The following is a 16,443-nucleotide window of genomic DNA, read 5'->3' on the forward strand; positions in this document are numbered from 1 at the left end:
TAAGAGACCACAGATACCAGCCCAGACTACTATACCCAGCAAAACTTTCAATCACCATACACCAAGAAAACAGATATTCCATGACAAAACCACATTTAAACAATATCTATCCACAAATCCAGCCCTACAATAAGTGCTAGAAAGAAAACTCCTACCCAAGGAAGTTAGCTGCACCCATGAAAACACAGGCAATAGATAATTTCACACCAGCAAAACCCAAAGAAGGGAAACACACACTACCAACAACAACAATAAAATAAAAAAATAACAGGAATTATCAATCACTGGTCATTAATATCCCTTAATATCAATGGACTCAATTCACCTATAAAAAGACACAGGGTCAGGCTGGAGAGATGGCTCAGTAGATAAGAGCACTGGCTGTTCTTCTAGAGGTCCTGAGTTCAATTCCCAGCAACCACATGGTGGCTCCCAACCATCTGTAATGAGATCTGGTGCCCTCTTCTGGCATGCAGGCAGAACACTGTATACATAATAAAATCTTTAAAAAAAAAAAAGACACAGGGTCCATCCTTCTGCTGCACACAAGAAACACACCTCAACTTCAAAGACAGGCATTACCTCAGAGTAAAGGTTTGGGAAAAGATTTTCCAATCAAATGGACTTAAGAAACAAGCTGGTATAGCTATCCTAATATCTAACAAAATAGACTTCAAACTAAAATTAATCAAAAAGATGGAGAAGAACATTTCACATTCATCAAAGGAAAAAAAAAATCCATCAAGATGAAGTCTCAATTCTGAACATCTGTGCCCCAAATACAAGAGCACCCACATTTGTAAAAGAAACATTACTAAAGCTTAAATCACACATAAAACCCCACACATTAATAGAGACTTCAATACCCCACTCTCACCAATGGACAGGTCTGCCAGACAGAAACTTAACAAATAAATAAGGGAACTAACAGATGTTGTGACTCAAATGGACTCAACAGACATCTATATAACATTTTATCCAAACACAAAAGAATATACCTTCGCAGCACCTCATGGAACCTTCTCTAAAATTGACCACATACTCAGTTCAAAAAGCAAATCTCAACAGATACAAAAAAAAAATTGGAATAACCCCCTGTATCTTATCAGATCACCATGGCTTAAAGTTAGAATTCAACAACACAAACTACAGAAAACCTACAAACTCATGGAAACTGAACAAGTCTCAACTGAATTACCAGTAGGACAAGGAAAAAAAATAAAGAAAGGAATTAAAGACTTCCTAGATTTCAATGAAAATTAATGCATAACATACCCAAACTTATGGAACACTATGGAAGCATTGCTAAAAGGAAAGTTCATAGCACTAAATACCTACATAAAGAATTTGAACAGACTCTGCCAGCTCCAAGTGGAATAAGAGGTGAGTCTTTGTTCTTCTAGCTGATATCCCCAGCCTCTAGTCTTTAGGCCCAGGGGCACAACCTGTGCCCTCACACCCCACCCACTGCAGTCTCAGTTGCAGGCCAGCAGGCAGGACTTCTCCAGGCAGGCCGGACTACTACCATCATCCACCAGACCCTGTAACCACAAGCCCAACCCCACCCTCCAAACCTACCCATCCTCCAAGATCACAGCTGCTCCCTGAGACACAGACTCTGCCAGCTCTGAGTGGACCAAGAGCTCCAACTGGACCAAGAACTCTAGTTGGAACTAGAGTGCCGATTGGACCTAAAGAGGCTCCCTCAGACACAGACACCATTTGCACCCATTGGAGGAAGAGATGGGCAGATGCCAGTGCAAAAATACATTTAACAACATAAAGAGCAATATGGTACCACCAGAACCTAGTGGTTCTACATCAGCAAGACCTGAAAATCCCAACACTGAAGAAGCAGAAGAAATCGACCTTAAAAATGACATTAAGGGACTGGAGAGATGGCTCAGAGGTTAAGAGCACTGGCTGTTCTTCCAGAGGTCCTGAGTTCAATTCCCAGCAACCACATGGCAGCTCACAAATATCTGTACTGAGATCTGGCTCCCTCTTTTGGTGAACAGGCAGAACAATGTTTACATAATAAATGAATAAATAAACAAATAAATAAATCGTTAAAAAATGATGTTAATAAGATGATAGCAGACTTAAAAGAGGAAATGAAAAATTCCCTTAAAGAATTCGAGAAAAAGACATAAAAAATTTGGAAGAAATCAATAAATCCCTTAAAGAAAACCAAGAAAAAGCAATCAAACAGGTGAAGGAAACAGTTCAAGACTTGAAAACTGAAATAGAGGCAATAAAGAAGACAGAAACAGGGAATGCTGGAAATGGAAACTATGAGTAAATGAACAGATGCAAGCATAACCAATAGAATGCAAGAGATGGAAGAGACAATCTCTGGCACTGAAGATATGATAGAGGAAATGGATTCATTAGTCAAAGAAAACATTAAAGCTGACAAAGTCATAACACAAAATGTCCAGGAGATCTGGGAAAAATGAAAAGACCAAACGTAAGAATAATAGGGATAGAAGAAGAAGAATACCAGCTCAAAGGCACAGAGAATATACTCAACAAAATCATAGAAGAAAACTTTCCTAACATAATGAAAGAAATGCCTATAAAGATACAAAAAGCTTACAGAACACTAAATAGACTGGACTCCAAAATAAAGTCCCATCACCACATAACAATCAAACCACTAAGCAGAATAAAGAAAGAATATTAAGAGCTGCAAAGGAAAAAGGCCAAGTAACATATAAAGGCAGACCCATCAGAATAACACCTGACTTCTCAGTGGAGACTCTGAAAGCGAGAAGGTCCTGGACAGATGTTATGCAGACACTAAGAGACCATGGATGCCAACCTGGGCTATTATATCCAGCAAAACTCTCAATCACTATAGATGAAGTAAACAAAATATTCCATGATAAAACCAGATTTAAACAATACCTATCCACAAATCCAGCCCTACAGAAAGCAGTAGAAGGAAAAAAATCCAACCTAAGGAAGTTAGATACACCCATGAAAACACAGGCAATAGATAGTCCTACACCAACAAATACCAAAGAAGAGAAACACACAACACTACCAACAAAAAATAACAGGAATTAACAATCACTGGTCATTAATATCCATTAATATCAATGGACTCAATTCGCCTATAAAAAAGCGCAGGCTAACAGAATGGATACGAAACAGAATCCATCCTTCTGCTGCATACAAGAAACACACCTCAACTTCAAAGAAAGACGCTACCTCAGAATAAAAGGCTGGGAAAAGACTTTCCAATCAAATGGATTTAAGAAGCAAGCTGGTGTAGCTATCCTAATATCTAACAAAATAGACTTCAAACTGAAATCAATTAAAAGAGGTCGGGAAGGACATTACATATTCATCACGTGGAAAATCCACCAAGATAAAGTCTCAGTTTTGAACATCTATGCCCCAAATACAAGGGCACCCACATTTGTAAAAGAAACATTACTAAAGCTTAAATCACACATCAAACCCCACACACTAGTAGTGGGAGACTTCAACACCCAACTGTCACCACTGGACTGGTCTGCCAGACTGGAACTTAACAGAGAAATAAGAGACCTAAGAGAAGTTATGACTCAAATGAACTTAATAGATACCCACAGAATATTCCATTCTAACACAAAAGAATATACCTTCTCAGCACCCCATGGACCGTCTCTAAAATCGACCACATACTCAATCACAAAGCAAACCTCAACAGATACAAAAATAAATAAATAAATAAATAAATAAATAAATAAATAAATAAATAAATAAATAAATAAATAAATAAATAAATAAATAAACCTGGAATAATCTCTTATATTTTATCAGACCACCATGGCTTAAAGTTAGATTTCAACAACAAAAATTACAGAGACCCTACAATCTCATGGAAACTGAATAATGCTCAACTGAATCACCAATGGGTCAAGTAAGAAAAATAAAGAAATTAAAGTTTTCCTGGAATTCAATGAAAATTAACAAGATAGAGAAGCCCTTATCCAAACTAACCAAAAGGCAGAGAGAGAGCATCCAAAGTAACAAAATCAGAAATGAAAAGGGAGACATAACAACAGACAATGAGGAAATCCAGAGAATCATCAGGTCATACTTCAAAAACCTCTACTCCAGAAAATTGGAAAATCTAAGGGAAATGGACACTTTTCTGGATAAGTACCACATACCAAAGTTAAATCAAGACCAGATAAACTATTTCAATTGACCAATAACCCCTAAGGAAATAGAAACATTCATTAAAAGTCTCCCAACCAAAAAAAGCCCAGGACCAGATGGTTTCAGCACAGAATTCTACCAGATTTTCAAAGAAGAGATAATACTAATGCTCTTCAAATTGTTCCACACAATAGAAACAGAAGGGACATTACCAAACTCCTTCTATGAGGCTACTGTTACCCTCATACCCAAACCACACAAAGACTCAACAAAGAATGAGAATTACAGACCAATCTCTCTCATGAACACTATTGCAAAAATACTCAATAAAATATTGGCAAACCTAATCCAAGAACACATCAAAAAAAATTATCCACCATGACCAAGTAGGCTTCATCCTAGAGATGCAATGATGGTTCAACATATGAAAATCTGTCGATGTAATCCACCATATAAACTAACTGAAAGAAAAAAAACACATGATTGTCTCATTAGATGCTGAAAAAGCCGGTGACAAAGTCCAACACCCCGTCATGATAAAGGACTTAAAGAGATCAGGAATACAAGGAACATACCTAAACATAATAAAGGCAATTTACAGCAAGGCAACAGCCAACATCAAATTAAATAGAGAGAAATTCAAAGTTATTCTACTAAAATCAGGAATAAGATAAGGCTGTCCACTCTCCTCATATTTATTCAATATACTACTCAAAGTTCTAGCTAGAGCAATAAGACAACAAAAGGAGACCAAGGGTATACAAATTGGAAAGGAAGAAGTCAAACTTTCACTATTTGCAGATGATATGATAGTATACATAAGTGACCCCAAAAATTCCACCAGGGCACTCCTACAGCTGATAAACACCTTCAGTAATGTGGCAGGATACACGACTAACTTAAAAAAAGCAATAGCCCTCCTGTATATAAATGATAAACAGGCTGAGAAGGAAATCAGAGAAACATCACCCTTTACAGTAGCCACAAATAATATAAAATACCTTGGGGTAGCTCTAACTAAGCAGGTGAAAGACCTATATGACAAGAACTTTAAGTCTCTGAAGAAAGAAATTGAAAAAGATATCAGAAAATGGAAAGATCTCCCATGCTCATGGATAGGTAGGATTAACATAGTAAAAATGGCAATCTTACCAATAGCAAGCTACAGATTCAATGCAATCCCCATCAAAATCCCAACACAGTTCTACAAAAACCTCAAAAGAAAGTCTCCATTTTACATGGAGAAAAACCAGGATAACTAAAACAATCCTGTACAATAAAGGAACTTATGGAGGTATCACCATCCCAGACATCAAGCTCTACTATAGAGCCATAGTAATAAAAACAGACATGTGGATTAATGGAATCAAAGTGAATACCTTTACATAAATCCACATACCTATGAACACCTGATTTTTTACAAAGAAGCCAAAATATACAATGGGAAAAATAAAGTGTCTTCAACAAATTTGCTGGCATCACTAGATGTTGACATGTAGAAGAATGCAAATAGACCCATATATATATATCCATGCACAAAACTGAAGCCCAAGTGGATCAAAGACCTCAACATAAATCCAGTTACACTGAACCTGATTCAGAAGAGAAAATGAGAAGTAGCCTTGAACACATTGGCACAGGAGACTACTTCCTGAATATAACACCAATAGCACAGACACTGGGATTGTCGATCAGTAAATGGGACCTCTTGAAACTGAAAGACTTCTATAAGGCAAAGGATACTGTTAGCAAGACAAAATGGTAGCCTACAGAATGGAAAAAAAGATCTTCACCAACCCCCCCATCTGACAGAGGACTGATTTCCAAAATATATAAAGAACTCAAGAAACTAGACATCAAAATACCAAGTAATCCAATTAAAAATGGCATACAGATCTAAACAGATAATTCTCAACAGAAGAATTTCAAATGGCAAAAGACATTTAAGCAATTGTTGAACATTCTTAGTCATCAGGAAATGTAAATCAAACTGACTCGGAGATACCATCTTACACCTGTCAGAATGGCTAAGATCAGAAATACCAATGACAGCCTATGTTGAAGAGAATGTATGGTAAGGGGAACACTCTTCCACTGCTAGTGGGAGTGCAAACTTGTACAGCTACATTGGAAATCAATATGGTGGTTTCTCAGAAAAATGGGAATCAATCTACCTGACGACCCAGCAATACCAGTCTTGGGCATAATCCCAAAGGTGCTCAATCATATCACATGGACACTTGCTCAACTATGTTCATAGCCATTTTATTCATAATAGCCAGAACCTGGAAACAACCTAGATGCCCCTCAACTGAAGAGTGGATAAGGAAAATGTGGTACATTTACACAATGGAGTACTACTCAGCTGTAAAAAACAATGACCTCATGAAATTTGCAGCCAAATGGATGGATCTAGAAAAAAATCATTCTGAGTGAGGTAACACATACACACAAAGACAGTCATGGTATATACTCACTCATAAGTGGATATTAGGAATAAAGTACAGGATAACCAACCTACAATCCACAGCTTCAGAGAGACTAGATAACAAAGAGGGCCCAAAGAGGGATGCGTGAATTTTCCTGGGAAGAGGAGATAGAAAAGATCTCCTGTGTAAACTGGGGGTGGGGGTGGGGCAGGATGGCAGAATAGGAACTTGAGAGAGCAGCTCTTTCTCTTTGATTTTATTATGATGTTTCTTTACATCTTCTTTAAACTCATTGAATTACTTGATGAAGTTTATGGTTTTCTTTTAAATGCCATGTCCTAGTGTTAGTCTAAGTAGTTCTCATTGACAAAAATTTCTAAGGAATTGGTATGCTTTAGAGAGGAAATACTGGCTTGACCTTTCATATGGTTCGTATTTTTGTGATGCAGTCTAGGCATGTGGAGGTCTTATTTTAGTTCTGTGTCTGATATGGACAGAGCAGGTTATTGCAGAAGAGAAGATGTGTGGGCATTTTGGACCTCTGAGTTGGAAATGGCTTATGTGGAATGAAGTCTGGTGGACAGAGGGGACCGTGCTGGTGGTGATGGATTTGGGTTGATAGGTTGTATGTGGCATAAAAGGGGCCCATGGGTTGGGGGAGTAGGTAGGGTAGATCCTGGCCAAAGCCTAAATATTGGCTATGGTGAAGGCAGGGGTGACCTACCTTGGCTAGGTTGCTGGCTGTGGGACCTGGACTAGATCTGGTGGGTTGGGAGGGTCAGGCAGAGTCAACAGGCTAGACCCTTGAGAAGGATATACAGGATCTGGCTGGGTGGAGATGTTAGATGTGGTGAGGGAGGGGGCTATGGATTGGGAAGACAATAGTTTTTAATTTTTAAGATGCTTTCACCCTAATTTCTGTAGTGGCTACAATGGCTTATTCTCCCAAAAGCAATGTATAAAGCTTCCCCTTTTCTCACATCCTCCAGCATTTGTTGTCATTTGATTCCTGACTATAGTCATTCTGACCAGGGTGAGATGAAATCTCAAAGTAGTTTTAATTTTCATTTCTTTAATGGCTAAAGATGTTGAATACTTAAAAAAATATCTATAGCCATTTGTGTTTTTCTTTTGACAACTGTTCAGTACATTGGCCCCTTTTTATTAGTTGGCACTGGTTTGTGTGTGCATGTTTATTTTTTAAAGTTCTTTATGTATTCTAGATATTAACCCCTTGTCTGAGGGAAATGTGGCAAAGATTTTCTACCATTCTGTAGGCTGCTGTACATTCTGTTAACACTTTCTCTACCCAGAGAACTCTACATCTTAGCACAGAGATACTCACACACCCATAGTTGTTGCTACTATTTTCCCAGTTACAATGAAAGGGAATTAAGTTTAGGTATCCATCAACACATGAACAAGAGTGAAAATGTGGCACATAAACACAATGGAATTTTATTCATTTATAAAGAAAAATGAAATTTTCAAGAAAATTGATGGAACTGGAAAACATTTTATTATGTGAGGCTCAGAAAGACAAATAATGCTAATCCATGTTGTCTCTCATGTGTGGATTCTAACTTCTAATTATTAAATATATGTATCTAGGTGGCAGTAAATATAAGTAAAGACTAGGAATCTAGGAAGGGCACCATGTGGCTGGAAAAATGAACTGTTAGGGAAGGTGATGGGAAGGATCATAGAGCACATAAAATATGAAACTGCAGGGAGGATTACTGAGGCCAGATGGATACATGTGTGAAAGGAAGGGGACAGCAAAATGGGAGGAAACCAGTAGGGGAATCAACGAAGCTGAATATGTATAGAAATGTCATAGGAAACTGTTACTTTGTAAATTAATTCTAAAAATTGTTAAGTGTGTGTGTGTGTGTGTGTGTGTGTGTGTGTGTGTGTGTGTGTGTGTGTGTGTGTGAAAGTGCCACAGCATGCAGGTAGGTTGGAGATCCATTTGTGAAAGCTGGTTCTATCCTTCCACCATGTAGGCTCAAACTCAAGTGGTCAGAGTTGGCAGCAGGCACTTTTAACTGGCTGACCCTGCTTTGTACGCCTTTTAAAAAGAAGAATAAAATAATGAGAACAAAATAACAAAAATACACCAAGGAAATATCATTCACAAGCCGGGTGGTAGTGGCACACGCCTTTAATCCCAGCACTCAGGAGGCAGAGGCAGGTGGATCTCTGTGAGTTCAAGGCCAGCCTGGTCTATAGAGCGAGATCCAGGACAGGCACCAAAGCTACAGAGAAACCCTGTCTCAACACTCCCCCCCCCCCAAAAAAATATCACTAACAAGATGGCTAACTAAATATGCCTAACACTCATTGCTCATACACAAAAATGATTAAGAAACAATGAATAAACAACTACAGGTTGACTACACTAGTGAAAGTGAAAGGAGACTGCAGCAGCAGGAACTCCACAAAGCACATCAATGTGAATCCGGGATCAAAACAGCCTGCCTTTTTCCCTGTCTTCACAGGTGAAACATGGGTGCAAATGGCTTCTCTCTGAGAGGGAAAAGGTAAAAAGGAGACTCGCTGAAGTCTTCTTTATTGCTGTGGACACCTATGGTCTCTGCCAAGGTACACCTCTGATGTCCTCATAGGTCTTGAGCATAATTTATAGAATTGTCTGGACTGCACAAAGCTGCTTTACTTAAGAGGAAAAACCCACAGTGAGGTGCTCTGATCCAAGCTGCTGTCTCACAGTCTCATCATGAACTCAAGTGAGCTGTTAAAGAGTGGGTGTCTTAGTTAGGATTTTCATTGCTGTGAAGAGACACCATGACCACGGCAACTCTTATAAAGAAAACATTTAATTGGGTCTGACTTACAGTTTCAGAGGTTTAGTCCATTATCACTATGGTGGGGAGCATGGCAGTGTTCAGGCACATGTGCTGGAGAGAGAGTGCCACATTTTGCAGGCAACAGGAAGTCAACTGAGACACTGGGTGGTATCCCGAGCATAGAAAACTTCAAAGTCCACCCCCACAATGACACACTTTCTCTAACAAGGTCATACCCACTCCAATAAAGCCATACCTCCTAATAGTGCCACTCTCTGTGTGATTATGGGGGCCGATTACAAACTACCACTATGGGTTTTGAAAAATTAAACAAAACTGACAAATCTTTAGGTAGACTCAGGGCCAAATCAAATCAGAGGTGGAAAATGAGACATTACAACTGTAACCACAGAAAGAGAAAGGAACATAGGACACTAAAGCAAACAATTATATGCCAACAAGTTGGATAACATCGAAGACATTTCTGGACACACCTACTAAGATTTTATTATTAAGAAAGAGAAAATCTGCCGGGCGGCAGTGGCACACGCCTTTAATCCCAGCACTCGGGAGGCAGAGCCAGGCAGATCTCTGTGAGTTCGAGGCCAGCCTGGTCTACAGAGTGAGATCCAGGACAGGCACCAAAAAAACTACACACCAAAACTACCCTGGAGAGAGAGAGAGAGAGAGAGAGAGAGAGAGAGAGAGAGAGAGAGAGAGAGAGAGAGAGAGAGAGACAGAGAGAGACAGAGAGAGAGACAGAGAGAGAGAGACAGAGAGAGACAGAGAGAGACAGAGAATCTGAACAGATTAGTAATGAAAGATATTAAGTCAGTAATAAAAAGTCATTCATTAAAGAAATGTCTGTGACCTCAGGGTTTCACTGCTGAGTTCTACCTAATATTTAGGAAGTTAATACAAATTATTCTCAAACTATTTCAAAGAACTGAAGAGGTAAAAATAATTCCAAAGTCACTTGAAAGTGACAGCATTATGTTTATAAGTTCAACCAGTTAAGGACACAGCAGTAACAAAAATGGAAACTACTAGGACACAGTCCGATCAACATATTTACAAAATGCCTTGACAAACTACTAGTAAATCAAATTCAACCAGATGTAAAAAGATTATTCAGCACAATTCAGTAGGATGCATGTTGGGCATACAAGGATGATTCGACAGCATATCAACAAAATGAAGGATTAAAATGTTTTCTATCTCTTCAATAGATGTGGAAAAGGCAGTTTACAAAATTCTCTACCCCTTCATTGTTGTGTGTATGTTCCTAGCAAATCACATATATAATGTGACTTTGTTTTGTGATTCTATTACACAAGAGGCTAGATAACTTAAAGAGGAAAGACTGTTTTTGGCTCATGATTCTTGATGGTTGGAGGGCCCAAGTAGCATGAAACCTTCATTGTAACAATGGTCCCCAAACTGCACCACAAATACTACTGAAGCAGAGAAGAAACTGGCTACATGAAAGAAGGTCCATACATGTGGATGGTCCCCATGACCTAAGTCCTTTCCTTTTCACCTGTCTCCCTTTTATTAATGATTTTTTTTGCATTTAGTCACCAAACCACACCACTAGGTACCTTTTGTTATTTCTCTAGAGAGGCTGTGAATTTTTCAAATTCAAATGTTCTGCTACTCTTTTATTAAAAGTTTCTCCTTGTATTCTTTCTCTTCTTTTTTTTTCTGGGTAAAGGTAACTAAGTAACAGCCTGAGTGCTTTGATGTTCAGAACTTTCATCATTTTAAAATTCAGTCTTCCAGGACATGGACTAGTACATGCACTGTGTTCTTTACAAAGATGTGCTAAGAATGGCTTTACCTCCAATTTCCGACAAGATAGTCCTCATTTTCACTTACTGTCTGAATTCCGTTCATCACTTTGATAACAGTGACTTAGCCAATCTCTAAGAAATTCTAGGTATTTCATTTTCTGAGTTCTCATCATAATTGTTATAATTCCCCATGTAAAGCAATAGATGTCTTTTGAAGCCTCTTCCTTTAAATTCTTCCAGTCTCTGATCATTATCCACTTCCAAATCTGTCTTTATAATTTCAAGTTTCATAACATCATTCCACCTCTCAATACCAATTTTTCATTTTAGTCAGCTTTGCATTGTTTCAACCAAGTACCCTAATCTGAGTAACTTGTAAAGTAAAGAGATTTATTTGGTTTATGATTATGATGGCTGGAGAGCCTAAGTAGTGTGGTGCTATCATCTTGATGAGTATAATGACTGTGTTACAACATAGTGTGGAAGCGGGTAGGGAACTGAAGATAAGAAAAAATAGAACATACATAAGGAATAATCTCACTTTACAGGAACATGCTCTCATGGAAAGTAACTATATTAAGTTACTCCAAAAGTGATGAGAACTTTCCACTAGACCACACCCCTGAAGACTTCTCAATACTATTACCTTGGAACCAAACATCCTAAGCACACACGTTTAGGGGAACAAACCATATTCAAAACATGACACAAGAAATACACCTCAACAAAATAAAGGCCATGTATAACAAAACCCACTGTCAATATTATACCAGTGGGGGAAAACTGAATGGGGAGATGTTTTGTCTTTCCTATGAGGAATAACACAGCCATGCTCATTTTTGCGACTTTATTTAACACCGTACTACTGGATGTACTAGCCGGAGTAATTAAGCAAGAGAGAAAAATAAAAGACTTTCAAATTAGAAATGAAAATTTTAAATTGTTCATGATTGTAGACAACATGATCTTATAGAAAAAAACCCTAAGAATCTGTTGAAATGGCTAGATCTAATAGATAAATAGAGATGGCTGCAGGCTTCAAGATCAACACGAATTAATGAAAAAGTTTGAAAATCCCATTCACAATAACTATAAAAATAAAATAATTAAGGATAAAGCTGACTGAAGAGATGTAATATCAGAAACTATATATCATACTATATGTAAGAACTGAAAACTCTCAAACATGAATGAAAGAAATTGCAGAAAATAAACAGATTGTTTGTTGCTCAACATTTGGAAGAGCCAAGATTACTAAACTGTCCATACTAACCAAAGTAATGTACATATTCAATATAACCCCAATTAAAATGCCAAATGTGTTTTCCATAAAAAATAGAAAAAAGAAAACCAAAATTGTTTTAAACCACAAAATGCCCTAAATAGTCAAACACTGTTTAACAAAATTGTAGACATTACTCTTACCTGATTTCAAAATATACTACAAAGTAACATAGAGCAAGACAGCATGGTACTGGTATAAAACATAGAACAAATTTTAAACAATATAAAAAGCTTAGAAATAAACCCACACCTCTATAGCCAAATGCTTTTTATTTAACTTCTGCTTATGCAAAATAGTGGGTTTCATTCTGATATTTCCACACACATATGTCATTTGCTCATATTCACCCTCATTTTCCTTGCCTGTTCCCCCATCTCCTGTTAGGTCCCTTCCTTCATGAAACAACCTCTCCTCTGCTTCCATGTCATAGATAGTATAGACTCAGACTCAGCAAAAAACAAATGTGATATTTGTCTTTCTTACCCCTATAACTCTCTTGTTCCCCATCCTTTTAGACCACTTCTTTCTCCCTTCTACTTTCATGCCATACATAAACAACATTTAGAAAACTGATGTTTGACCTTGATAACAGGAACACACGATGAGGAAAAATAATCTCATTAATAAATAATATTGTAAAGCTAGATATCTACACACAGAATAATAAAATTAGACACATCTACTATCATATAGAGAAAACAACTCAAAATGGATTAAATGCTGAAATTACTAGAAGAAAATATGATAGAATGGTCTGTGCTATTGGTCTGAGTAATGATTTTGGAGGGGGGAATATTGCCTCCAAAGAGTAGACAAAAAGACAAATAGACAAATGGAATTACTTGAAACAGAAAAGGTTCTGTTCAGCGAAGGAAGCAATTAACAGAGTAAAGATACAACCTTAGAAATGGAAGACAGAATTTGCCAACTATACATATGATTAGGGGTTAATTTCCACAATATATAATGAACTCCAACCACTCAATAGTAAGAAATCAAACAGCTGTATTATATTGGCTAAAAGATCTGAATAGACATTTCTGAAAGGAAAACACACAAATGGCCAACAGGTATATAATAAAATGCTGAATATCACTAATCATCAGGGAAATTAAACCAGAGTAAGTTTTAATCCTGTACTTACTACAACAGTACTTTTTAAAAAAATGCTGGCAATGATGTGTGGAGTAAAGGAACTCTCATAGCCAGTTAATAGGATTATAAATCAGCATAGTATCAAGAACAACAAATATGGAGATTTCTTGCATAATTAAAAATAGAGCTACTTTATAACCCATTTGGCTATATAAACTAAGGTTTATATAGCCAAAGAAAATGAAATCAGCATGTTGAAGAGATACTCATACTCCCATGTTCATTACCATGCGATTCACAATAGCCAAGGCAGAGAATTAATTTTGGTATTTAGCAACAGATGAATAGATAAGGAAATATGTGTATACATATATGCATACACATGCATAAATACATACATATATCAACATGAAATAAAATTCTGTCATGTGAAACAACATAGGTGAAAATGGAAGATATTACATTAAATGAAATTAGCCAGGCATAAAAAAATAAGTACCACATAATGTCACTCATGTGGAAACTAAATTAGCTGTTCTTATAGGATAGTATACAATGATGGTTTCTAAAGGGTTATGTAGTTGGGAAAGAGATGTTGGTCCAAGAATATACAATGACAGTTATATAAAAAAGAAAAAAAGTTCAGAACAGGAAAAAAAAATATATATATATATATAAACAATGAGCCTGAATAGGCAAAATGTAAATAAATAATTATTTTTGTCAAAGGTAAGGAGGGAAAAATAGGTGGGAAGAGGGAAAAAATGTGAAATGGGGCTTAAATCTCAATAAAGCTGTTTAAAATGCTTTCCTCCACCACCCAAACTATAACACAAAAAGGGTTACATCAGAAGAACACTACAGCCTATCCACAAGATCTCTTAGTGAGAAAGTAAATGATGCAGTATTAGATTATAAAAAACGCATATACAAAGTTTCAAACATCCACATGTCCTTACCAATAGAAAGTAAATAACTGAATGACTAAATGTAGAAGCCCTTCTTGGTGAAGAATTTAAAGTAAAATATGCAGATGTCCCCTCTTACAGGAAGTGGTGCTAATCTCACCCCCACATTTAAAATTGGGTTGCATTTAGTGAGCTCACTCTAAAAAGAATACACCAAAAAAGGAAAATAATAACTTTACAATACATAAACTTAACAAATACTACCACAAGTGAACAAGGCTAACACCACTAATATAGCTACCATGCACTTCCAATATGAAATCTCTTAACCATAGTCTAATTAACTAAGAAAGAAATCAGATAAACCCAAATCAAAGGGCAGTCAACAAACTCTTCATAACTCTTAAGTCTAGTACTCTTCATAATTGTCAGTATCATGAGGAACAAGGAAAGACAGTTACAGACATAAGGAAACTGGGAGACATAGCTAATAAATACAATATGATATCCTGGTTTGGGTTCTAAAACATGAAAAACACACTAATTGGCAAAAACAAAAGGCTAGAATTTAATTAGGGATATTTTTAGTTAGGGTTTCTATTGCTGTGAAGAGACACCAGGACCACAGCAGCTCTTATAAAGGAAAATATTTAATTGTGGTTGCTTGCTTACAGTTTCAGAGGTTTAGTCCATTATCATCGTGGTGGGAAGCAAGGCAGCATGCAGGCAGACATAGTGCTAGAGAAGAAGCTGAGAGTTCTTACATCTTGACTTACAGGCAACAGGAAGTGGTCTGAGACACTGGGTGTGGCTTGAACATGTATGAGACTTCAAAGCCCACCCCCACAGTGACACACTTCCTCCAAGAAGACCACACCTACTCCAACAAGGCCACACCTCCTAATAGTGCCACTCCCTTTGAGGGCCATTTTCTTTCAAACCACCATAAAATATATACCTGTGTTGGTTTCTTAGCTTTCACAAATGCATCCTGGTGATACAAAGTAATAATATTAGTCACAATTTAGTGAAGGGTATACAGGAATTATCTGTACTGTCTTTGCAACTTTCCTGTAAATCTGAACTCATCCCAAAATACAAAGTCTTTCAAAAAATTACAAAATTTCAAGCTCAGGGTAATCTGCCCTCACATGTGTGTTCTTTGTTTTTAAAATATGTTTATATACATATTATTACAATCTTACATATTCCATAGAAAATTAATACTCATAGGGATTCAAACTTCAGAATTGGCAGTAAGAATTGAAATTCCAGCCTTGATACAGGGGGAGGAGCTTGGTCCTGCCTCAACTGAACATACCAGGTCTTGCTGATACCCATGGGAAGCCTTACCCTTTCTGAGGAGGGGATGAGGGATGGGTGGGTGGAGGAAGCCTGGGGAGGGGAGCGGGAGGAGGGATGAGAGGGAGCTCTGTGGTTAGTATGTAAAATGAATAAATATTTCTTAAAAAGAAAAAAAAAGAATTGAAATTCGTATTATGTGAAAACACTACATTTTTTACATTCTTTCTGCTATTTGCATTTCTTTCTGCTATTCCAAAATAATACTGCTGTAATATTCTTGTTATGATGGGATGCATAAAAATCCTATTATTAGCCGGGCGGTGGTGGCGCACGCCTTTAATCCCAGCACCCGGGAGGCAGAGACAGGCGGATCTCTGTGAGTTCGAGGTCAGCCTGGGCTACCAAGTGAGTTCCAGGAAAAGGCACAAAGCTACACAGAGAAACCCTGTCTCGAAAAACCAAAAAAAAAAAAAAAATCTATTATATTGGAATTAGGCATAGAATTGCTACTGTGTAAAGTATACAGATATTTCTTACCATTTTACTACCAAATATTTTTCAGTCACTGAATATTGCCTCACAGGGTCCTTGTGAGATGAATGGGTTTTCCTGTTACCTGATTTTCTCACTGAGGTGAGGCGTGTCTAGATCAGTTGTTCTGGAGGC

General features: G+C 37.3%; 1 protein-coding gene across 8 annotated transcripts in view; it reads left to right on the forward strand.

The window, feature by feature from the left end:
• The window catches only part of Pfkfb1 (6-phosphofructo-2-kinase/fructose-2,6-biphosphatase 1), a 201,550-nt gene that overhangs the window by 89,049 nt on the left and 96,058 nt on the right, over nucleotides 1-16,443 (forward strand). Inside the window, exon 15 of one of the 8 annotated variants that reach the window (XM_076562066.1) lies at nucleotides 9,086-10,134. The exons of the other annotated variants lie outside the window; for them this stretch is intronic. Coding sequence (XP_076418181.1) covers nucleotides 9,086-9,117 — 32 coding nt within the window. The 3' untranslated portion in view covers nucleotides 9,118-10,134. Of the gene's footprint in view, nucleotides 1-9,085; nucleotides 10,135-16,443 lie in introns of those variants that run through there. 8 annotated transcript variants of the gene reach the window in all.

Source organism: Peromyscus maniculatus, chromosome X (genome assembly GCF_049852395.1).
Source record: "Peromyscus maniculatus bairdii isolate BWxNUB_F1_BW_parent chromosome X, HU_Pman_BW_mat_3.1, whole genome shotgun sequence".
Classification (NCBI taxonomy): Eukaryota; Metazoa; Chordata; class Mammalia; order Rodentia; family Cricetidae; genus Peromyscus; species Peromyscus maniculatus.